General features: G+C 38.7%; 1 protein-coding gene across 7 annotated transcripts in view; it reads left to right on the forward strand.

Annotated features, from left to right (window-relative positions):
* The window catches only part of FUT8 (fucosyltransferase 8), a 241304-nt gene that overhangs the window by 181406 nt on the left and 33866 nt on the right, over positions 1–26032 (forward strand). For all 7 annotated transcript variants that reach the window (XM_054027425.1, XM_054027426.1, XM_054027427.1 and 4 more), the window contains one exon: positions 2122–2359. In XM_054027425.1, coding sequence (XP_053883400.1) covers positions 2122–2359 — 238 coding nt within the window. The remainder of the gene's footprint in view (positions 1–2121; positions 2360–26032) is intronic.

The raw sequence follows: 26032 nt of genomic DNA on the forward strand, positions 1-26032 counted from the left end.
AATATACATAAAGGATAACTTAAAACTATTGATCCTGAATAAGCTCTGTGAGAATTCTTATGAGCAGAAAGAAATACACACTCTTACGGCATTCATCCCAATTTTAAGAGTGCTTTTAAAAAAGTTTTTGGAAGAAATCAGCATAAAATCAACAACTAATCAGTTATGCGAAGGATAGTAAATTGACAAAAATATACAAAAAAAATTATAAATTGAAATTTTTAAATGTTTGTAAATCCATTAAATTTACAATAAAAATAGAATGTGTGGTAGCATTCTTAATGTAAAGATTTTAGGGGGGGAAAGATGGTCTACTGTGCTAAGAAGAGATATTTGTACAAATTAATGCCTCCTGAAATTATTAATCAAATCATTAAGCAGCCATAAAATGTGCTTTTAATATCTAAGAATTTATAATGCTTTGTGTGTACAGCCTTATCTAAGGGTCACCACAGAGCTTCTCTCCTGAAGTCTTTAAATGCTGCATTAACTCTTTGGCATGCTCCTCTTCCTTCACGTAACCATTAGGCAGAGAAAACAATGAAGTAGGTGAAGAGCAAACAAAAGAGAAGCCCAGGGACAGGCTCAATCTCCCTGTGATGCTTCAGATGGCCATGACATAGCAGGTATGGAGTCTAACCCTGCGCCTAACTTCTCAAGTAACTATCAAACTTGGAAAAAGCAACAGAGGGTCCTGTGGCACCTTTGAGACAGTCTCAAAGGTGGCACAGGACCCTCTGTTGCTTTTTACAGATTCAGACTAACATGGCTACCCCTCTGATACTATCAAACTTGGGTTCTCTGGACAAAGCAACCTCATAAGGATAAGCTATCTACCAGGACCCTTAAATGCTTGGCTTCAGACAATCTGCCCTTCCTAAAATTATTTTGGGCCAAAATTTCAAAAGATCAAATTTGAATGGATTGTTTTGGGAAAAATTAGCAGGAAAGCCAAATAAAATAAATTGAAATACTCTTAAGAAATAGAGGTCTGAGTGCAGCTGTAGAGGCAGATAATTCTGAATAGTTCTCAGGAGGGAGGGTGATATCTAGCCTCCTCTCAGCAAAGGGTTTATCTATTTCCAAGAGTGGATAGGGAAAAATCCATTATAGAGTGTTGGATAGGAAAGGGAAAAAGATATGGTTGTATTGGTGCACAGAGTTACTCTCCTCTTGCAGTTAAACAACCCAAAATAACTTCTCATACTAAATATTTCATATACAAATTATATTTATGGAAAAAAGATGTCTGGGAATATGTAAGTAACAATGGATACAGCAAAGAACAAAACTTTGACAGAAAAAAAATCTTATCCGGACTTTATGAACCCAAAAAGTATTTAATACTTTATAATTTTAAACGTGCTTGGCATACCTTATTTAATGACAGTTAAATTCAGTAGTTGTATAAAAAATTATTACATACTATAAATATCCTTTAATATAGATGATGTAAGATATAATCTCTTAAAAGTACAGAAAATTGTTTTATTCTATCAAACTTTCAGTGCATAATTTTTTTGTGCAGAGCTGGACTATTTCAATAACTGGATTTTATGTTTATCAAGAATACAATCCAGTTTAAAACATTGACTTTTACCACTTTGTTTAGCATGTAGTATGTTTTATACTTGGTTTGTAGTAAGTTAGTTTGGAAAATAGTTTATTAATAAAGTGTTTGTTTTACTCTCTAGGCAGACTGAATTTTTCTTTTTAAATAATTCATACATGTTCATTGAAATAGTGCTAACAAAGTTGGGAAAGAGACAGAGGAAATCAAGAAAGAGCATTCTTACATTGAGAACTATTTTGGATGTGAGCCTTGAGACTGAATGTTAGCATATTCTGACAGCCTTAGAAATGAAAACATAATTTAATATCTTAAAGGTGTATTATTTTATATTGGAGTAGTGAAATATATGTGATCACTGTTCATGTTAACTGCTGAGAATGCACAAACAATTTTCATTCAGCTGGTGCTTGCTCCTTCATTTTAATGTGGGATGTACTATATTGGCATGACTTGTGTGTGATTTATGACACTTGTCACTTATTAACTCAGAGAAATATGTCTTTGTGTATATCTTGTCTTCAACTGTGCTTCTTCGTCCTTACTTATAGAACCCCAAGGATTGCAGTAAAGCCAAGAAACTTGTGTGTAATATCAACAAAGGCTGTGGCTATGGCTGTCAACTTCATCATGTTGTCTACTGCTTCATGATTGCATATGGAACACAACGAACACTCATTTTGGAGTCTCAGAATTGGCGCTATGCTACTGGTGGCTGGGAGACTGTCTTTAGACCTGTAAGTGAGACATGCACAGACAGATCGGGCGCTACCACTGGACACTGGTCAGGTAAGATTCAATGAACAAGTCTCAAATAATTTTCCTTTCGCTGTGTCTACATTACAGGACTATATCATAACCTGTTTTTTGACTGTTAAGTATTGAGTAATAACTAACTATGATTGCAATTTTATGGATCATTATTTTTCCCTTCATTGTATTGTAATAGAACACTAGTATCCTCTCTTAGAGGATCCTGCTACATCAACAGGGAATTTTTAGGCAAAAACAGTTCCAAATCCAGACCAAAATCCTTGAACAGTATATCAAGTTACATTGGGTGGCAGATTAGGATCTCATTTTTGTGAGGGAATAGCGATGGTACTAAAGAGACGCAAGTGCTAAAGTATATAATCATACTGAAGGAAGTATGAAATATAAATACAAAAAGCATATAATACATATTTATATACCAACAGAAACAATAATAAAACATAAATTCTTACTATGAATCAAATAGACTAGTAAAAACAGTAATTGGTGCCCATGTAGCAAGATAATGTGTTTATTTTTATTATTTAGGGCAGGAAATTAATCCATTATTTTATTTAAACAAATGCTTACAAAAGGAACATGGGGATTTTGCCATTGGGCAGTAATAGATAGTCTGACACATATATACAGAAAACTGAGGGGGTGGAATCATTTTTTCTAGTGAAACCTCACTGTCAGCACCTAGGTGAGCTATGAACATAATTGTACATGAAAATTCCAAAATCATATTAGCTTGCATTTTGAACATTTGCCAAAATATTTGTATAAATGTACAATCCCATCAAATTAGTATGAATGAGCCTATTGCAGATGATTGGAAGTATGTCCGCCTTTTCCTCAAAGTTTAGGCTGAATATTGGCAAGAATTTTAACATCCAGCTCCCTGTTGTTTGAGTATCTTTTATGTGAATGATTGTTTCCAAAAGTATTTAATAGATTTTAGATAATCTTTCTCTATTATTAGATATATTAAATATTGTTTCTTCAGAGTTATCTGATCATTTAAGCACTGTTGTCTTGTAAATGCATATGAGTTTGGAAATACTGGAAGAAATGTATGAGAAAGACCGTTTGGAATCTGGCCCACTGTGTCTTTAATAGATCAAAGGAACATAGCTGATGGTTCTGGTGTAATCAACTAGATTAATCTAGTGAGATCCGAAAAGTCTCAGTTGCTATACAAAGATATGATTCCCAGAGGAAACAGTGGATTATTACAAAAGGGAGACAAAGGGAAAGGGAGTGGAGGGTATTAAATAGTTTTGGAAATTATTGTCCATATAATCATGGTGGTGAGTAAATAGGTTAATTACTGAGTGGGTAAAGAGTGGATAAACCTAGACTATGGAAGAAGAGAAATATATTCAAATGCTATATCTGGGATTTGTAGTTGTTCTGTAGAGATCTAATGTTTTTGGGGGCAGTTTCTGTGCCAGTCAGCTGATGGACCCAGCTGTGCTGCATAGTAGAGCGTTAAAATTGGAAGGCCAAACTACCTTTGAATTTGTTACCTGTCCAAATATATTTTAATATAGGAGTTTTGTTAAATAGAATTGGAAAAGATACTAGAAGCACTTAAAGGTAGCTAATATGGGTTCATGTTAATGGTGTTTAACTGAGAAAATGACAGGTTTAAGAAATTCCAGTTAGCAAATATTGATTAAAATGAATAGCAAAAGGGGCATCATTTAATTTAAATAGCTCCAAATAATTGTTGTCGTTGCTTCAGTACTTTAGGAGGGACTACCGTAAAGATAAACACAAAAAGTAAGGTGTCATTTGCATATAATGCTATCCATAGATCAGTACACCTAACTTTTATTCAGCTAATATGATTGCTGGACTAGAGATTCCATAGTAAGAATAAACACTAAGGGAGATAAAAACAGTCCTGCATTGTACTACATCTCAGGCCAAAGCTTTAGGTTCATTAGCATTAATAAAAAACGTCTGTTGATACATACATGGTATGTTAGTCGTGTCCAAGTAAGGAGTTTTGGTCCAGTTACCATCTGCTCAAAGGCAGAAAAGGAAGGATTGATATTTTTATTATCTATTTTAGAGTAGCTCTAGAGACCCACAAAAGGATTGTGGCCCCACCATCGCGGTCACTGTTGTTGAATTTCATTCACATATATCATTATCCTTTTGAAAAGATATTACATTAGCTGGGGTGATAAATAAAATTATTTTGACTACATTTCAAGCTTATCTGGATACGTTGATGGATCAGGGATCTCTCTCTGAGCTAATATCCATTTCGCTTCTAAAAATACTAGTTAACAACAGAATTCAGAACAGAAGTATTGAAATAAATGTATCTTCTTGTTGTTGCCAAGATTCCAGGTTTTCTCAAGATGTCTTTGTCAAGAAGTTCAGTAATTTGGCCGGTATAGGACTTGATTGACCTCTTTCTGTCTGTGAAACAGCAGGTACTTACAGTGCCTGAAATGAAGGCTTCAGATCCAGTTAGGACCTTTAAAAGATTTTCTCATGCACAGCCAACCCATTTTTCTTGCGTGAACTTTTGGATGAACTACATACACCAACACTCATAGAGGCAGCTCACTGGTGAGAAGTTTGTGTGCACAACTATTCCCTGGGTATACATTTATGAACTGCATCACAAAGCCAGTGTTCTACCAGTGGCTGACAGAAGCAGCTCACAGTATCTCTTTTCCCATGTTCATAGGGAAAGTCTTTGGATCCTGTATTTGCAGGTATTCATTTCCTGTTTATTCTTTCTCTCTCTCTCCTTCTCCACCCTCCCTCCTTTTCTGTCAGGCTCCTGACTCACAAATCTTGGGGGGGGAGTGGTCTGAAAGCAGGCAAGTACAGTAACTCCTCACTTAACGTTTGTAGTTATGTTCCTGAAAAATGTGACTTTAAGCAAATCCAATTTGCCCATAAGAATTAATGTAAATGAAAGGGTTAGGTTCCAGGGAAATTTTTTTCGCCAGACAAGACTATATAATACACACACACACACACACACACACACACACAGTATAAGTTTTAAACAAACAATTTAATACTGGTACACAGTGATGATGATTGTGAAGCTTGGTTGAGGTGGAGGAGTCAGGGTGGGATGTTTCCAGGGAATGCCTTACTGCTAAATGATGAACTAGCAATTGGCTGAGCCCTCAAGGGTTAACTCTCACACTCTACTGTACAAGGCAGCAGTAAAGGAGGGAGGGCAGACAGAGACACACAACCTGTGTGTGTGTGTGTGTGTGTGTGTGTGTGTGTGTGTGTGAGAGAGAGAGAGAGAAGCATTTCCCCTTTAAGTATGAAGAGTGGGGTCAGAAGTAGACTGCCTTGTTAATTAGATCAGCAAGCTGAGACCCAACCGCAGCTGCTGCTGCCTGGAAGCTCCCTCTGTCATGTGTCCCCCCTGCTCTATGGAAGATGGGGTAAGCGGAGTGCAGGGGCAGGGGGACACCCTGACATTAGCTCCCCTCTGCCTTCCTCACACACAGCAAGCAGGAGTCTCGGGGACCAGCTCCAAGGCAGAGGGCAGGAGCAGCACGTGGCAGTGGCGGGAGGGACAGCTGCAATTGCTAGCCTGCTGGGCAGTTGCTGCACAGGGAACTTAGGGGAGTGGAGAGCTGATAGGGAGAGCTATTAGGGGGGCTATCGGTCCACTCTGGTTCCAACCACCCACCAGCTAGCTCCACCAGGCTGCTCTTCCTGCAAGCAGTGGACAAAGCAGGCGGCTGCCAAACGACGTTAGAAAGGGAGCATTGCACAACTTTAAACGAGCATGTTCCCTAATTGATCAGCAACGTAACAATGAAACAACGTAAACCAGGACGACTTTAAGTGAGGAGTTACTGTATGGCTAGTTCTGTCTGCCAGTACTTGTCTCCTCTGGCACTGGGCCTCTGGAGAATTGGGCCTATGCCAGCTCCTCTCAACAGGCATGGCTGTATATTTCAGAAGGTCCCTGAACCAACTACTGAACTCAAAGATTACAGTCTGGGGGAGATACCTGAGATCTTTTGAGAGTGATGATTTCCTGAGTAGACACTGTTCAGTAGGCTCTCCTACATAAGAAGGACCTCCAGGCATTCCTCCTTTCATTAGAGGTTCAGCAGCCAGAATCTTTGAACAACCAGTTCATCCTCACGTATTGTGTCTTCAAATCTCTGAAATGGGTGGAATAGAACCAGACATCATTCTCTTCTTTGTAAATACAGTTGTTATTTTAGGATGATAAGCTTTGAAAGTCATTTACTGGGCTTGTGACATAATTTATAGACTCTTACTTGGAGCAGTTGGGTGTCAGATTTCACCAGTGATCTGCCTACATGAGTGCTGATGGTTATGGTCAATCCAAAAGCTTTTTTTCCAGACAAACAGATTTTCTGTTATGAGAACACTATTTACAGGCAAGAATAAACTAACTGTTCTACAGGTGTTTCAGGTCACTGCCCCCAGGCACACTAATTATGTGCTTAATAGTTTTCTTAGATTATTTCTAAATTGATTCTATTATAGGCAGAGTCCATAAGTTGCAAGACTTTCTCAGTAGTCTGTGATAACATGGTATACAGGGTTTTCAGAAACCCAAAGCAGTGGTAACTTTACTGTTTCTCTCCAGGCAGTGTAAGGAATACATCAATGGAGGCACAGCTCATCCATCTGATAAATAATTGGCACAAGCAAAAGTGCTTTCACCTAATGAAAAAGTAGTTTTAGATCTCTCTCACACACTCACTCACTCACTACAGTTGGACTAGGGTTTAGAGCATTTCAAAACATTTATAGTTACCCAAAAAGTCTGAAATGGTTCCACGGGATCAGCAGCCAGGCTTCTGAGGGGCTCCTCCTTCCATCTGACTGCTATGTGGTGTTTGGTTTTCAGCTGCCAGTGGCTGAACATACAAAATTGCTGAGTGCAGTACTGTCAAATACTGGGGTATATGCAGGAATGTCAATTCTAGGGTAACACAGCCATCTCCACAACATCAATACAAACCTCACTGTGAGAGGTACGAAGTGAGTCTTTAGTGACTATTTGACTTACTGTAGACATTTTTTGAGAGATCTGCTATTTTTCCACAGATGGAACAGTATTGCCTGTTGAATTTTGACTAGTAACATTTGAAAATCTTTGCAGGTAATTGCCCTGGTTGGTAATTAAGTTGGTTAGGCAGGCTCTGATCTGGAGAATTTGCCTGTGCAGAAGTTCAGTACAAAGCCTATGTTAATCCAGACATAAATAGGATTTAAGTGGTGGATAGGCCTTGTGCACATGTACTCTGTACAGGGATAAATTTGACATGGATGTCATTGCTCCTACTGTTCCTTCCATAGAAAAGGTTTTCAAAATGTTTTTCTGCCTGCAAGCTACCTATCTTCTTGGTGACTTTGAATGAGATTTAAATGTATCTTTTTATTTTGCCAGAGTGAGAGACAAAGAAAAGAAAGGAGAAATTAAAAACAAAAACAACTGCACTGTACAGAAGAGCAGGGAGCAGCACCTACTTTTGCAAAAAAAAATCACAAATTTGGAGATTAGGAAGTTAGTCTGTGTCTACTGTGGACAATATAGAACAGTTTTAAATCTGTGTTCCCCGTATTTTAAGTGCCTGAGCAATAACATCAGCTTGATAATCAGCAATCTGTGAAAATTTAGGTAATGAGGGGTGAAACATGGCAGTTGCCATATTGGATAAGGTCCGTGGTCAACCGAGTCCAGTATTCTGTCACCAGCAGAGGCCAGTACTGGTTGCTTCAGAGGAAGATTTAAGAAACCAAGAAATAGGCGGTCATGAGATTTAAAAAAATGTTTGCTATTATAACTCTGGATATTATTTAAACCCATATAAATGTCTAATCCTATTTGAATCCTGCTAAACCCTTGTCCTCTGTGAAATCCTGTGGCAATGAGTTCCACAGGCTTAATTGTGCATTGTGTGAAAACATTCCCTTTTATGAGTTTTGAACTTTCCACTTTTTTATTCCATGGTTCTTGTCTCAGGGTGTTTTATCTTCTCAATATCATTCACTATTTTGTATATTTTATCATATCTCCTCTTATTTATGTACCATGTGTAGGGTCTTATTTATGTACCAGTCTTTCCAAGGTAGGAGGGGAGGAAAGGGAGTAGAAGAGGAAGGAAGATGGATGGTGAGGGAGGCAGAAGCCAGCTACTTAGTGGGTGGCTCCTATGGGATTGTTAATATATTCAAGTTCTTCTTCAAGTGCTTGTTCATAACTGTTACCCACCCACCCATAAATTTGACCTGAAAATGTTACCCCTTTTGCATTAGCTAGTTGGTTTCTCTAGAAATCAGACTGCAAGATCCACTGGCAGTTTTAGCCACTTTGGGAGACAACTCAGCAAACATCCAGGGAGCTGCTTCAACTAGGGGAGACAAACAAAAAACCAAGTTTCTGCTGCATCAGTGCCACAAAGATGATGGCTTGTTGATTTTAATTTGTAATTATAAAGGTGCTGTTTTGAGCTGTGTGTTTGGGAGTCCAATCTCCTTGCTTTCTACACTTAGCTAGCCATTGCGTATCCTCTCACTCTCCTTTCTTTTATCTAAATTTTGACTGAAATTCACTCAGTCCACATAGGAATTGATCTAATGCCAGTGAAGTACATAGAAAAATTCTTATTGACTTCATTGAGCTTTGGATCAAGCCTCTGTGCAGTTGGGGAGGTGAAATCTGTGCCCACTTGGATTGAGTCTGCAGTGCCAATCCTGCCATAGCTGCTAACAAATATTTACATGGTATGTTATAGTCATATAATCTATGTAAATGTAAGTATCATAGGAGTTTGCAGGACCAGGACTTTGGAAGATAATTTCCATAGGAATTGGTGGGTTGATTGCTTTACCTTAAATCTTTTTCAAGATGTAGAAAAACCTCACTTGTTAATGTGAATTGTTTTTGTAGCACTCAAAAATGTGTTAGTGTATTACGGCTACATAAGAAGATTCCTTCCCTTGCAAAGCTTGCAATCTAAACAGACAACATTGAGTTCATAGACATGTAAAGTGGGTGAAGAAAAGGATGAAACACAAGATTATATTTTAAAAAAACAACCTCTTTTTCTGTTTGCATTTTTTCAGTATTTGAAATCTTGGGGAGTAATAGAGTGATTTATACATAAATTGGGTATGGGTTTGTACTTTTTCTAATTCTTAAGCATAGGATTGGATTTTTGGAATAAATTGTGCCATTTATAATATTTTTATTTTAGCCTAGGAAATATGTATTTGCTGCATATTTGACCAGTTGTGTTCAATAAGAAAAGGGACTTTCAGTTTACAGAAAAGAACTCCAAATGTTTTAGGAATCCTTGTCTTTTCAGTTCTCTAATGACATACCCTGTTCCAGCTAAAACATTTACAAAAACCCGATAGGAAGCATTTGAATAAGACAATTGCTTGTAAAAGCTCCAGTTTAAATCTACCAGTGTTGAAATGACATATGTTTAAAAGATATTTAGATTTACAAAGAGAATGTCTTCCTTAGAACAAATGACATCCTGTGCACGATTTCTCTGAAATAGGTAAACAATTTCCCAAAACATGTTTAGTGAGACTATTTAGCTTTTAAGGAGTTTTCTAAATATACCATGGAAAGATACAAAAGAATGATCACAGCTGTAAATGTGTTTACGCTCACTATGTACATAGAATGTGCGTATACGGATAAAATTATGTAGAACTACCTTATAACTATTTTATAACCTAGTATATGCAGGGATGGTACCATGGTCTATTACTAATGTTGCCAAATAATCAGCACTCACGTCATGCTAGAACACTCCAAAATACCATTACATCTCTTTTTTTGGAGCCAGAACACTGTTTTCTGGACTTCTGCCTGTCCCAACTCAGGTGGCTCCTTTCCTTCCCCAGCTATAGAGAGTCTGCCAATCTGGTCAGTTCCAAGCTTGGGTGGGAGGTGCTCAGCAGTGGGTCAGCCTGTAGGGAGCCGGGATGCTTCTGCCAGGACCAGGCAGGGGAGCACAGGGGCTGGAGCCACTGGGAACAACTGGGTAAAGGAGCAGCCCCTCCTCAGAGAGCAGGCTCAAGGCACAGGTGGTGGAAAGCAGGGATGGGATGGGCTCTGCAAGGAGTCTCCCCCTGCTCTCTTTGGCCTCTCCCAACTTCCTCACTGCCCCATCTTCCTCCCTGCTCCCCTCTGTCCCTTCCAGAGGTCTCCCAGAGCCCTGATTCCAGCACTTCTTTTTTGCCAGTAGTTCCTATTATTAGGTGGTGCTGGACAAATTTATTAGTGCAATTGTACGATGGGGTTGCTTGTGAAGAAAGGGGGCAGGGCTCAGCAGCCTTGGGGCTCACTCCCATTTTATGTCTTCTGTTCCTAAAAACTCATGCTTCAGGTTTTCAGCCAGTCACCTGCAGAGAGTAAAAAAGAGACTCCGCCACAGCAATATTCTGTTTTTTTTTAGTCTCCTTCCTCTGAAGTTTCAGAGGTGGCCACAGCTGGAGATGGGACATGGACAGGGAGGGCCAGGGCTCTGGGATGGCCCCAAGCATTCTCTCTCTCTCTCTCTCTCTCTCAGATGCTCGGATGGCTGTTTCTTCTTCACCTGCTCAGGGTCTAACTGATAGCCATACTTGGGGTTGGGAAGGAATTTTCCCCAGGTCAGGTTGGCAGTGACTTTGCGGGGGTTTTGCCTTTTTCTGCAGTGTGTGGCTGGGGGTCCCTTGCCAGGATTATCTGTCTATATCTCACATAATGATTTCCCTGCCATTGCACAGGCCTTGGACACTGGTGCACCTCGGTCTCTGCTATTCTCTGCCTTTGGCACTTACCGAGTCCCTCGTGGGCCATAATATCAATATGTATCTTGCCATTTGACCAGGGCTGCTCTCATCAGCTTGAGTTTGAGTTTCATCAAACTACCAGTTTGGAGTTTCACGGTTATGGGCATGCAACACATACATCCATGAAAGACCGACCTTCTAGGACGGCTTATGGCAAATCGCTCACATTTTAGACTAGATTCTATTCTAATCTTGTGAGAAGGCAAGAGCACTGAGGAAGATTGTCACAGATGCGTGTATGTTACACTGTTTCCAATTTTGGCTTTAATATGAATCTTCAATGGGTGCTTAATTACCAGTAAATTTGAAGGATGACCTCACTGGATTGCCAAAAATCTATGTTCTCATTTTATGCTACTCCAAATTTCTGTTTGTAGTTTCATTTTTTTACTCATCCATCTCCTTTTTTTCAAGTAAACATTGCATGAGACTGCAATTCAGAATCATGGGGGAAAAGTAGTATCAGAGATCTCTCTCTGAGCTAATATCCATTTCGCTTCCAAAAATACTAGTTAACAACAGAATTCAGAACAGAAGTATTGAAATAAATGTATCTTCTTATTGTTGCCAAGATTCCAGGTTTTCTCAAGATGTCTTTGTCAAGAAGTTCAGTAATTTGGCCGGTATAGGACTTGATTGACCTCTTTCTGTCTGTGAAACAGCAAGTACTTACAGTGCCTGAAATGAAGGCTTCAGATCCAGTTAGGATCCTCTATTTTGCAAAAAAATAAAAATAAAAAAAAATTAACCATTTTGAAAATTGTGTTAAATTGTATAAACTATATTCTTCTAGCCATTCGTATTCTTCATACAATGTTCTACAGGACAGTGTTGTTTATAATTTACAGTAAATGACATAGAATTATGGTTTTATTAAATTGTGCTTTTTCCAATCACTACAAGTGCTGTTTAAAATTGTACATTTATCTTCATGCTAATGAATTGGACTGTCCCTTTTAAACACCTTTAATTTAGATTAACAATCATTTTAATATTTCTAAAGCTTATATGTGACTGATATTTTTTAGATAGTAATCTATTGTCAGTAGAATTAACAAGTTTATGTGAATTAAGAGGACTTTTGTTTTTAAAACACAATAGCAGTCTTTTTTTCTATTTATGTATACTATCCGTGTGTGCATATTTCAGCAAAACTAATTAGCATGTTTCTAAAATTAAGGGAAATAGAGTGAATTCTAATAAGCTGTTTGACATTAATCTGTTAGTTACAATAAATTAACTACATCTGTCATTGTTCTGATTTGTGCAATGAATCTTGGGATATTTCCCTTAGCATCTGTGCTATGAATTAAAATTGTTCTTATGAACTTGACATGATATGCCTGCAAGTGGAACTGGGTTTTTTCTAGCTCAAATATGTCATAAGAATAGAAAATATATCGTGCATTTGTTCCAAATACAGTAGTTTACCTTGTACCCAATTACAATTTTAATTTTTCTTTTCTTCCTTTATTTCTCACAAACTTCCTTATACTATCATTCTACATACAATTTCTCTAAATAACTGGAAAAGAACAGACTTCCTTGTGTAAATTGTTTTTCATTTTAAAATCACACATTATATGCAGATACATTGTTAACAGATGACTGTCCATGACAGGATAACTCAGGGCTATACTGGGCAGTTAGTTATTATATTGATATAAAGAGTCAAATAATTACAAATAATCTATATAGAGATTGTACTACTAAAGAGACACTATTAACTTTGTTTTAGGCCCGAAATAACGATTTGGGCCCAGATAACATAAGCACTAATGCATGTGCATAACTTTAAACGTATCAGTAGTCCTATCAAAAATCGTCTGGGACATTGTGCATTCATATTGTTAACTAATAGGCTATAATGCTACATTATCAATATAACCTGTTAGGCTCAGCCATTACATAATTTTCCTGATTGATTTACGATGCACAGACCATTGTGGAGGATCTACCTTTTGATGGGTAAGGTCTTTTTAGTTCCCCCACTGACAGCTGGGAGAAAATGAGAGAGACAAGGCTAGATTACCTATTGCAAAAGAAGAAAATCCAGATACTCTGCCAATTCCAAAGGCAGAATCCATCTTCGTGCCCAAGGCTGAAGTCTGTGCCAAAGATTAAACCTCCTAAAACTTCTTATCAGGTAGCAGAAATGTTCTATCATTCCATTTCAGAGGATTTCCAACATCAGAACAGTCTTGGATTCTGTGCAAGCCAAAGCCCTCAACTCAGAGGAAAGACTGTTGGAATCTATGTCAAACCATTCAACGTTTAAGAAACAGCTTTTGTCAGCCAGTGATATTTTACTTCAAGCTGATAAGCCCTTATGGCTTTGGCAATTTGTGACTCCATTTGCCTGGTTGAGGCTGCCTCTCAATTACACACCAAATGTGGGTGTCCCTGTTAGATATTAGAAAAGTTTCTTACTATAAGGGAAATTAAGCCCTGGCATAGGCTTTCAAGGGAGGTTGGGGAATCCCTATTATTGGAGGATTTTCAGAATAGGTTAGACAAACCTGTCAGGGATGGCCTAGATTTACGTGATCCTGCCTTAGCTCAGGGGAGTTGGTCTTGATGACTTCTCAGGGTCCCTTCCAGCCCTATATTTCTATGTCTCTTTTAACTGTGCCTCCAAACATGCTCCAGTGACTTCACTGGTTGGAAATCTGACTGAATGTCCTGAAAATGCTGTTATTCTCTTCTCTATCTTGAGCAGCAGTCATAAAGTCCGATGCCTTAAACAAAGGCTTGGAAATTCACTGGCAAAACCTGCATACTTAGCAGCTGGAACCCCTAGGAGTTGCAGCTCCATATCAGTGTATTAGAGATGTGTGCTATAAAATGGCTTCTGGATATTTCCTCCCACATTTCTGTGATCAAGTAGTCTGGGTCATTAGAAACAATGCAGTGTTCTATGTCAACAAACAGAGAGGAGTCCACTTAAGATCACTTGTCTTTCTATCTGAGCCAATTGAGGCAATTCAGGGCCCTCCCCATGTGATGGCAACCACCATCTCCCCATCCCCTTTGAGTTGTGGTGGCATTGGCAGAGACATGGGGATTCCCCTCCCTTCCAGAGCAGCAGGAGTGGTGACAGGGGAATTCTCAGCTTTATAGAGAGACTGAGGTAGCAACAAACGAACACCCCGTTATTTCCCCAGCAGCCAGTGTGTATCTGGTTGGTTGGATAGGCTGGGTCTGCTGCACTTTTTTCTTCCTGCCACGCACAGCATCCTCTGCTGGGATAGTGATGGTAGGAAGCCCACAGAGCATTGGGTCTTGGAATTAAGAACCCATTAAGATGATGATATCTGTTCACTCTTCTCAGAGTCAATGTTTCATACTGTCTGTAGTCTCAGGCAGATATCCCTACATTGGTTATGGTCAGGTCACATTTTCGAAGTTTTCTTTACAACTTTGTTTACAACTTGCAGCCAGAAACTTGCTTTTTAAAAAAATGAAAGCATAACTTGTGATGTAATCATATGACTTTAGGAGCACGGGATCTAGCACAGGTCTACAGGGCCTACACCTTAATCCTTTCCTGTTTTCTCTCTTACCCTGCCCCTGAAAAGATAAGAGACAGAGACGTAGGAAGGAAACAGTGTATGGAGGGAGAGAATGTGGTATGAAAATCTAAGAGTGAAAAATGGACAGCAAAATCTACAAAAATACAGGGGAAAAGCAAATAAAAAATAAAAGGACAGAAAAAGGAGGCTGAGGTATAGTGCACGAAAACAGATGAGAACTGACATCCACACCAGTGTGGTGGTATAAGGGGAAATGGAGAGAGACACTGGTACATTATGAGTGAAAGGGTAGGCTCCACGCTAGAGTGGTTAGAATTCAATAAGATCACTTGAAAAAACAAAACAAAATTTTCCAAAGTTTTATTGGAAGGATGACATTACCACTTAAAATGCAAACTAACTAGTTCCCTTTCATATGTATAATCCAAGATGAAAGATTTTGGACTCTATAGATATAGCAGATTAGCTTCTACTTTTGTTACTGCCAATCAGATAGCAAGAAATCAGAATAAATCAACAATACAAACTTAATTTAAAAAAAACAGTCAGTTCTGTAGATTTCACTGCAAGAAATCAACAAAAATGCATTTTACATAAATAGTATACATTTCATAGAAATAGCAAGTCATTCCTGACAAAGTGGTTAGAATTATTCAAGCACAGAATTCAATTAAAGATTTTGTATTAATCCAATAAAGTTCTTAAACGTAGTTACTATAATTAATTAAGCAATCTCGCTTTACAGTTACTGTTTGAGGTTTAATGTTTCTCTTTCTCACACCCACTATCCTCGTTGTCCGTTGTGGCAGTTTGCAAAAAAAAAAAAAAAAAAAGTGTATCAGGCTCTAGCTTTTATGGTTTTTTATCTGTATTAGAAATTGGATTTTGTTACTTACATCTGTTAATGCGAGTGTTGATGTAGTCTTAAGAGCAGGCATTTGGTAGATGCTAGTGTGTGAGATACTTTGACAAAATGGTGAATAGGTGGTCTGAGATGTAGGCGTTTTCTGGCTTCTGTTCTTCCTCCCTGAGGTTGGTTTACTTTTAAGGTCTGGCTACTGAAACCTTTCTACCTAGGTTTTCGTAATCTAAGTTTGGTGCATGAAGACCTTCTATGAAAGTAAACATAAAGATCTCTTTTGGAAAGCAATAACTCAGAAAAGGACTTAATGGGCATGGTGGATAACTAGCTGGACATGATCTCCCAGAACAAAGTGGTGGCCAAGAGAGCAAATGTGATCCTTGAATGTATAAACGGGAGACTATCAAACAAAAGTAAGGAGGGGGCGCGATATTACCATGGGATAGAGCATTAGTGAGACTGGAATACTGTGTCCAGATCTGATGTCCACACACTGACAAATTGGAAAGGGTGTGGTAAAAAGCTACTACAATGATCTGCAGTCTGGAAAGCCTCTCTTACAGTGAGAGACTAAAGAAGTTCAATCCACATAGTTTAACACAGAGAGGGTTAAGAGGTGACTTGATCACATTCTTTCTACAGGAGGAAGAGATTTCTGATAGTAGATGGCTCTTTAATTAAGCAGACAAAGGCTAACAAGATCCAATGGCTGGAAGATGAAGCCATACAAATTCAGACTCGAAATAAAATCCATTTTTTATAGTGAAGATGATTAATCATTGGAACAACTTACATAGGGATGTGGTGCATTCACTTGAAGTCCTTTAATTAAGATCGGATGTCTTCCTAAAAATGTATGATGCTTTGAGGAATATATCCATGTCAGTTTGAGTTCCTTCTTGTTTTGTGAAATATTATTTATGGGTGTAACAATCGTGAATTTCATCATCCATTTGGTAACAGGAACATGACACACAGTGAACAGACTATGCCTGGAAAGGTGTAACAGAAGTGTCAAAGGGCTATCAACAATTGAATAGCTCTGCCCTGGTAGAACAGTTGGATTGCTGCTGGCAGAACCATTGATTTTTAATGACTCTTTGCCCAGCAATCCCACATGGGATTGGAAGCATGGAAAATACCCAGAAAATGGAGAGGAGGTGAAAATGTGTTACAGATTGCTTTTAAAAAGAGACATGTTCTTTGAACAAGGGGAGGCAGTTCATCACGAAAAACAAGATACAACTGGAGAATTGGCTTTGCCTGCCCCTAAGGTCACAGACCAACATTAGGGACTATCAGAAGTGGTGAGGACTCTGACGGATGGCTTGCATGCAGGAGTTTATTCTTTTGCATAAATCTATAACTCTCTTGTGCTAACAGTCGCGTGGGAGTGTTTAACAAGTTCCTGGGTTTTTTACTTACTTAACACGTGTCCCTGAAGAGTTAAACTATAAACCAGAGTGCCATTGACAGTGGATCTCAAGTGACAGTGTGCGTAAGCAACTGGGCAGGCATGGGAGGTTCAGTACTAGTCTTGGAGTCTAGGGGAGTTAGACTGTGGAGTGTCACATCCCAAGGAAAGGTTTCAGAGTGGGAGTCTGTCTCTGTGCCCTAGGGACCCAGAGCCAAAGGCAATTTCTGGGCTCTACCTTGACCCAGTTGACTTGTATGCATGTGGGATCTAAAGGCTGGGTCTGATTATAAAATACTGGTGACAATCCACTGGAGGACTCGGCCAGAGCTGTAACAATATACTGTAGCACAACCAGATGTTGTGGACTTGATGCAGGAATCTCTGGTGAAATTCTTTGGTCTGTGATATGCGGGAGGTCAGACTAGATGATCATAATGTTCTCTGAGGCCTTAGAATTTGTGAATCTTACAGTCCAGCTGGCAGAAAGAAGCCTAAGTGATGGTCAACTATCTGTTTGCTTGGTTTGGTCATTGGGTTCTACATGGGATTCCAAGAATTCCAGATCCTTACAGGTTTTTTGAAATTCATTGCTAATTTTCTGCAAATTAGCATATCCACTGCCTTTATATTCACTCACGTTGATGCATGATGACTAGTTGGTAGTAGCAGTTTCTTACTGAAGCCAGCTAGAAAGAAAGACTGCAAGTTCTATCTTACAGTTATGAAACTTTTTTCTGACTAATACTTTCACATTTTTTTGTCTTTTGAAGTTTAATGTTCGAAACATTTATTTGCTGAGTATTCATTAAAATAATTTTAAAATTAATAGTTTAAGATATTTATATTTGTGTGGGTTTTATTGGTGTTTGTTTCGGTACGAGTCATGAGAAACACAAACTTGCTTAGACATACACATCTTTTATTTACTATTTATGCTGTTGGGATGTCTAGCAATGTGTACAAAAAGCTAAGTATCCTGTGTTCTAAACAATTTTTGTCAAAAATAGATGTCTTTGAACACTAAGAAAATACCTCTCACATGCCTCTAAATATATCTTACTCCCCTATAACTTTTGCTCATAAGATGTCAATCAAAGAAAAAAACTAATTATTGGATTAACATGACAAGTTAAATTCACCCTTGTTTATCTAATTGATCTTACAAATGAGGAAGGGGATTTTGTAGTTATGTAGAGCAGAACTTGCATTCTTGACACTACTTTTCTTTCACTCATAAAAATGTAAAGGCAATTCAAAGTACACTAGCCAGGGACAGAGAAGATCACAAAGACTGGAAAAGAACTCTGCATGGTGGTAAAATCTGAATTCTTAAAAGTTAGGTAATTGTGACATTTTGGGAATTTATTTTGAATCTAGGTCATCAAGTTAAAGACATAACTCTGAGAGGATAGGGAGGGCCAGTGGTAAAAATGAAACTCTCAGGCACATTTAGAACAAAGACATTTCACTGAGAAAACAATAAATCTTTACTGTGGTCTACCAGGGAGGGGTAATGAAGCAAAGAATTGAGAGTATTCCAAAAACAATTACATTCTTCTCTGGCAGAAATCATATATTGTAAGAGATAAGACTTGGTAGAGCAAATGGCTTTTTTTTTCATTCTTAATATTTCTTATGCTAATGTTATTACCAGCAATCCAGATCTGTTTTTCTACTTTACTGTACACAATACTATACAGGGACTTATAGGAGAGAGTATTTGGTGCCTCTCCTCATGGTATATAGGTACCTTAAAAAACTAAGATTGATGCATTCAGGATCTTATTAAGAGAGAACAAGCACCATGCTTCCTTGCAGTTTTAGCAGTCATTTAGGAGATAGTGATTTAATCAGCTGTGAAGACATGAGCAGAGAGCTGTACTTCTTTCTAAAAGTAGCCAAGTTCAAGCTTAATCTTATTTTTGTTGGGAGCAAGTTCTAGAAATGGAGGATCTCTACCAAACCAAACTTAAAAAGATACTTCAGTGCCCTTTGAAAATATTTCTATAAATCTTTTTTTCTTAGTGCCACTGATCGGTTATCTTGTGAATAAAATTGTGATCTCAGGTTAACTGCTGTGACTTTTCATTGTTCATTAGTAAGGCATTAGAGGCTGTCTTTTAATACAGATGTGCTCGCATTCTCACTTTTAAACTTCAGGTACACTACACTTTAGAGTTAAGAAAGAATAATCAAATCCAAATAGAGGTAGTTTTGTGAGTCAGTGGGAATAAACTAGAAGTAGTTTTGAACTGAGGTATTAAAATGGCAATACAGGAGAGTCTCATCTTACACGGGGGTTCCGTTCCGCGGTTAGCACGTAAAGCGAAAACCGCGTATAGTCAAAATTACATTGAGTTGAATGGCGGGTGGACTACAAGTACAGTATTAAAATTGTTATTTTTCTTTGTTTTTTGTTTTTGCCGACTGCGTAAAGCTGAAATCGCGCATGTTAAATGCACATAAGATGCAACAGACCTGTAGGTGGCAACATCTTTTTGTGTGACAATAAAAGTAAATCGTTACAAAGTAGCAATGGTACCTCACTCTCTCCTGACAATAAATCTGTGGTGGATAGACTGTAGGGATTGTGGAAACCCAGTGGTCCTTTAAAGACCAAAGATATGTAGATTATAGACCTAAATCTTAAACTACATGACATTTCTAGGGCCAAGTTGCCTTTACTCTCTTTTGTGTCAGTGATGTGCCTGCTATTAAAATGTAGCTGACCAATAAAAATGGAAGATGTTCTTTAGTGGTTTACTGGGAAAAGAAGGAACTCCGATGAATTCCATTGCTTTGTTTCAAAATGCAAGACACCTAGATAATGGATAAATGAAATGACTGAGAAACGGGAAATGAACTAATTCTTTTACAATTTGGCTCCATTTTTGGAACTACACAAATATAACACAAAAATTATTACCGACCCAGATAGTTATAATTTGTTTAGGGTTGTCAAATTATTAAAAAAATTGATCACAATTAATCGTGCAATTAAAAAAATTATTTGTGATTAATCATGCGATTAAAAAGATGAATGGCGATTAATCGCGCTGTTAAACAAAAATAGAACACCATTTATATCAATATTTTTGGATGTTTTTAAATATATTAATTTCAATTATAACACAGAATACAAAGTGTACCGTACTCACTTTATATTTATTTGTATTACAGATATTTGCACTGTAAAAATAAAATAAATAGTATTTTTCAAATCACTTAATACAAGTACTGTAGTGCAATCTCTTCATCATGAAAGTTGAACTTAGAGATGTAGAATTATGTACAAAAAATAACTGCATTCAAAAATAAAACAACTTAGGAGCCTACAAGTCCACTCAGTCCTACTTCTTATTCAGTTTGTTTACATTTGCGGGTGATAATGCTGCCCGCCTCTTGTTTACAGTGTCACCTGAATGTTCATTTTCATCATCTGAGTCAGATGCCACCAGCATAAGATTGATTTTCTTTTTTGGTGGTTTGGATTCTGTAGTTTCTGCATCGGAGTGTTGTTCTTTTAAGACTTCTGAAAGCATGCACCCCATCAGATTTTGGAAGGTACTTCAGATTCTTAAATCTTGGGTCGAGTGCTGTGGCTATCTTTAGAAATCTCACATTGGTACCCTCTTTGCATTTTGTCAAATCTGCAGTGAAAGTGTTCTTAAAACTAACAACATGCTGGGTCATCATCCAAGATTACTATAACATGAAATATATGGCAGAATGTGAGTAAAACACAGAGTAGGAGACATACAATTCTCCCCCAAGGAGTTCAGTCACAAATTTAATTAACAACAAGGAATCCCTTGGCACCTTATAGACTAACAGATGTATTGGAGCATAAGCTTTCGTGGGTGAATGCCCACTTCATCAGATGCATCTGACAAAGTGGGTATTCACCCACGAAAGCTTATGCTCCAATACGTCTGTTAGTCTCTAAGGTGCCACAGGACTCTTTGTTGCTTTTTAAAGATCCAGACTAACATGGCTACCCCTCTGAAATTTAATTAATTCATTATTTTTTTAATGTGCATCATCAGCATGGCAGCATGTCCTCTGGAATGGTGGCCAAAGCATGAAGCAGCATACAAATGTTTAGCATATCTGGCACGTAAATACCTTGCAATGCCGGCTACAAAAGGGACATGTGAACGCCTGTTCTCACTATCGGGTGACATTGTAAATAACAAGAGGGCAGCATTATCTCCTCTAAATGTAAACAAACTTATTTGTCTTGGCGATTGACTGAACAAGAAGTAGGGCCGAGTGGACTTATAGGCTCTAATGTTTTACATAAGCTCAAAAACAAAACAATGTAACAAAAAAAAAATCTACATTTGTAAGTTGTGCTTTCACGATAAAGAGATTGCACTATGGTACTTTTATGAGGTGAATTGAAAAATACTATTTCTTTTGTTGATCATTTTTAAAAGTGCAAATATTTGTAATAAAAATAATATAAAGTGAGTACTGTACACTTAGTATTCTGTTGTAATTGAAATCAATATAGTTAAATATGTAGAAAAATCTCCAAAATATTAAATACATTTCAGCTGGTATTTTATTGTTTAACAGTGCGATTAAAACTGTGATTAATTGCAATTAATTTTTTTAATCACGATTACTTTTTTGAGTTAGTCATATGAATTAACTACAATTAATCAACAGCCCTAATTTTTATATTTGTCTTATAGTAGCTCCTTGAGGCTTCATTGTGTCATGTGTTGTACAGACAAATAGTGTAATAAGAGATTAGTTTCTGCCCTGAAAAGTTTACAGCTTAATTTAAGAAAAGACAAAACAAGATGGAATAACAAAACAAGGGGACAGGAAGGATGAGGGTGATAATCTTGGGCACATACGGTTAAATAGATTAGCTGTGTAAACAGTGAGATAGTTTAGTCATTTAACCTTTTTGTTTGTTGAGTTTTAAAATATAATAGACAAAAATATTAATGATAGAAGTAATTCCTGCTGACCACCTGCCTAACCATGGATTAGTTTGCATTTTATTGTAGGCATCATTGTAGAAATGAGTCTTGAGGAGCATCTTGAACGAGGACCAGTAAAAATATAAGAATGGCCACACTGGGTCAGACAATGATCCATCTAGCCCAGTGTCCTGTCTTCCAACAGTGGGCAGTGCCAGATGTTTCAGAGGGTATGAAAAGAACAGGGCAATTTATCAAGTGATCCATCCCCTGTCATCCAGTCACAGCTTCTGGCAGTCAGAAGTTTAGGGACACCCAGAGCATGGGGTCATGTCCCTGACAATCTTGGCTAATAGCTATTGATGGATCTAATTCTTCTTTGAACCCAGTTGTAGTTTTGGGCTTCACAAAATCTGCTTGCAATGAGTTCTATAGATTGACTCTGCATTATGTGAAGAAGTACTTCCTTATGTTTGTTTTAAACTTACTGCCTATTAATGTCATTGGGTGACCCCTACTTCTTGTATTATGTGAAGGGGTAAATAACACTTTCTTATTTACTTATTCCACAGCTTTCATGATTTTATAGACTTTTATCATATTTCCCCTCAATCCCTGTCTTTTCTAAGCTAAACAGTCCCAGTTTTTTAATCTCTTTTCATCTGGAATCCATTCCATCCCCCAATCATTTTTGTTGTCTTTCTCTGTACTTTTTTCAATTCTAATATATCTTTTTTGAGATGAGGCAACCAGAACTGCAAGCAGTATTCAAGGTGTGGGCATACCATGTATTTATATAATGGCATTGTGATATTTTCTGTCTTATTATCTATTCCTTTCCTAATGGTTCCTGGCATTTTGTTGGCCTTACAGTTTAGTTGAAAGAGACCATGTTCGATGCATATAGAGTGGCATAGAAGAAAGAGTGAAGACACTCGAGGAGGATATGGACAACTAACAAGTGATTGTGACAAGTATAGTTGATGGGGCTGTAGGGCCACACAATAAAATACAAGAGCTGAGAAAAAGGATGGAACAGAATTGTAAAGGCCTTGAGGATGAGGACAAGAAAGAAACCTGAATAGATACAATAGGGTTAAGGAAGCTACAGGAAGGACTCCAAAATGAAGGTAACATGGTCAGAAAACAGGCCAGGAAGATGATTTTAGCATGAACGTTTTAAAAATAGTGGAGTCTCAATATTCAAGTGATGTAGTCCTTTCCTTTTCAATACAGTTTTAAATCCATTGTAACAGTATTGACTGTGTGTATCTTCTACTACGTATTTGCGCTCTCTGTGTGTGTAAAAATTTTCCACTTCATCTGAGAGGACTATAATACAGCAATCAAATTGTTTTCCTTGTTTCTATCTCATAGAGCTGGAAGGAACCCTGAAAGTCATCGAGTCCAGCCCCCTGCCTTCACTAGCAGGACCAAGTACTGATTTTGCCCCAGATCCCCCTAAGTGGCCCCCTCAAGGATTGAACTCACAACCCTGAGTTTAGCAGGCTAATGCTCAAACCACTGAGCTATCCCTCTCTGTTTTGTTTCCTAGATTCTTAGGTGATAGGAATGTTAGAAATAGACTAGCTAGAAAAGAAAAGGCAGAGATGTGTTTCCCTTGGTACAGGTAACTTTTATGAGCATAAAATTTATTTTCAGAAAAAAGTTACATTTGCAAAGTCATTAATAATGGCTATTCATGTCTCTCAGCAAGTATGGTAAGTGTCATATTTCTATCCGAGTTAAAATTATGTATATTTCATAAAGAGAATGCTGTCATAATCACAGGAAATGCAGCTTTCTTGTAGCTAGCTTTGTTTTGTCATAGTTTTATGCAGTAGCATGTTTGCCTTTGGGCTTTTTGTTTTATTATATTAAAATTTTAAATATATTCTTATCACCCCCTCCCCCCCAACACAAAGCTCACAATGCCACCTGAAATCTAGCATGTTGACACCTGGACTGAATCCATTTGTATTTTAATAAGTTCAGCATTAAATAAATCTCTGTGCCCTGTCAGGCTGTAATGAAATGTGAAGTCTGCATTATTGCAGTAGAAACAGATCAAGCTATTTATATATAGGCCTAAGTGGATGACTGATGCCCCTTTAATAGATATGAGGAATTACATTGAAGCCATTCTTGATAAAGGATTAGCATTCATTAAAGATAATTTTTGATTCTGTTAGTGATAGACTGAGGAAGAGCTAGGTGGTAGGAAGAAGACTTGTTTAGCTTTCTTATAAAGTGTTCTATAGATTGGTCACACTTTTTAAAAATGTGTTCCATACTGTTCCATACTGAAAGAGGCTACCAGTTTTAGAGAAATTCTCTGTACTTAAAATGGGGGATACCACTGAAATTAGTCATTTCTCTCAAAATGGAAAAAAACTTAAGTGCAGCCACTCGAAGTAAAGTTACCAATTGCATACAAAGGAAAATATATGTTAATTGCCTTGATGGATGGATGTGTGTGTTGTATAAAATGAAAAGGAAAAAAAAAAAAAAAAAAAAAAAAACCTACTGAGATGGGCTTTGTGGCTCCAATCTTCTGGATTTGCCAAAGAAGTCCAATCCACTGTTACCTGCCTTTTGAGGGAAATAACCTATTCAGTGAGAAAACTGATGAATCATTATGTACTTTGAAAGACTTGAGAGCAACTCTCTAGATAGCTGTATCTTGGTACCATAGAGGAAATCTCTCAAGCCTCAGTCTTACAGGCAATGACCAGCGCCTCAACCAGTTTACCCTCAAAGGGCTTACGGGCCTCCTAGGAAATGCCAAAGGATGTGGCATAGTAAGCAGAACCTCTTCATTTTGTGGGGCGAGGGGGACAGAGAAACCCTTTTCACAATAAGAAGAACAGGAGTACTTGTGGCACCTTAGAGACTAACAAATTTATTAGAGCATAAGCTTTCGTGGACTACAGCCCACTTCTTCGGATGCCGAAAGCTTATGCTCTAATAAATTTGTTAGTCTCTAAGGTGCCACAAGTACTCCTGTTCTTCTTTTTGCGGATACAGACTAACACGGCTGTTACTCTGAACCTTTTCACAATGGGACTTTCCAGAGCCAAGAATCAGTCTCCCTGCCACATCCACCTGCACGGAACTCCTACACCGTTTGGGGTTGCCTAGCTCAGTTTTCCTTGGCATGGCACCATGTAACATCAGATGGATGGGTTTTTTGGATTATCATTACAAGTTATACATTAGTTCCTCTCTATCCCCCTCTCCCCACAAAATTCCCTTCCTCATCCATCTTCAGGGACCGTTGTCACAAGTTGTTTCTCAGACAAGAATTAGACTTCCCTGCTGCATCTGGGAGCCATAGAACCAGTACGATTTCAGCACATGGGAAAAGGATTCTACTCAAGCTATTTTCTCATCCCCAAGAAACAAAGGAGGCTGGCAGTCCATATTAAATCTCAGACAGCTAAATGTCTTCATTCTCCACCTGAGCTTCAAAATGATCACCCTGGCCTCTATAATCCCCTTCCTAAACACAGATGACTGGTTCACGGGTCTCAATTTAAAGGACACTTATTTCCAAGTAGACATCCAGCCTGCACACAGGAATAGGGTTACCATATTGCAGTCCTGGAAAAAGAAGACACTCCTAGGGGCCCCGGCCCCACCCCAACTCTGCCCCTTCCCCAAAGTCCCCGCCTCAACTCCGCCCCCTCCCCTGAACGCTCTGCCCCCCTGCTCCTCCCCGTCCCCTGCTTCCCGCGAATCAAATGTTCGCAGGGAGCCTGAAACAGGCAGGCAGGCAGCAGGTAAGCTGGGGCGGCGGGGGGCACGAGAAGGCGCGGCCCAAGCGGCTCCCTCCAGTGGCCGGCCAAAAGGCTCTGGCCCTGGCGGCTCCAGCCCGGCTCGGCTCCGGCCCTAGGGCACCGGCGCCGGCCGGCGACCGAGCACCCCCAGCCCCAGTCGGCCCGGCCCGGCTCGGCTCGGGCCCCAGTTCTGGCCAAACACTCCCGGCCACGGCCCAGCCCCGCGGCTCCAGCCCGGCCCTGGCCCTGGCTGAGCAGCGCTGGCCGGTGGCTGAGCACCCCCAGCCCCGGTCCCAGCGGCTCCGGCCTGGCTCGGCCCCGGTTCCGGCCGAGTGGCTCC

This window comes from Malaclemys terrapin, chromosome 4, assembly GCF_027887155.1.
Source record: "Malaclemys terrapin pileata isolate rMalTer1 chromosome 4, rMalTer1.hap1, whole genome shotgun sequence".
Taxonomy (NCBI): domain Eukaryota; kingdom Metazoa; phylum Chordata; order Testudines; family Emydidae; genus Malaclemys; species Malaclemys terrapin.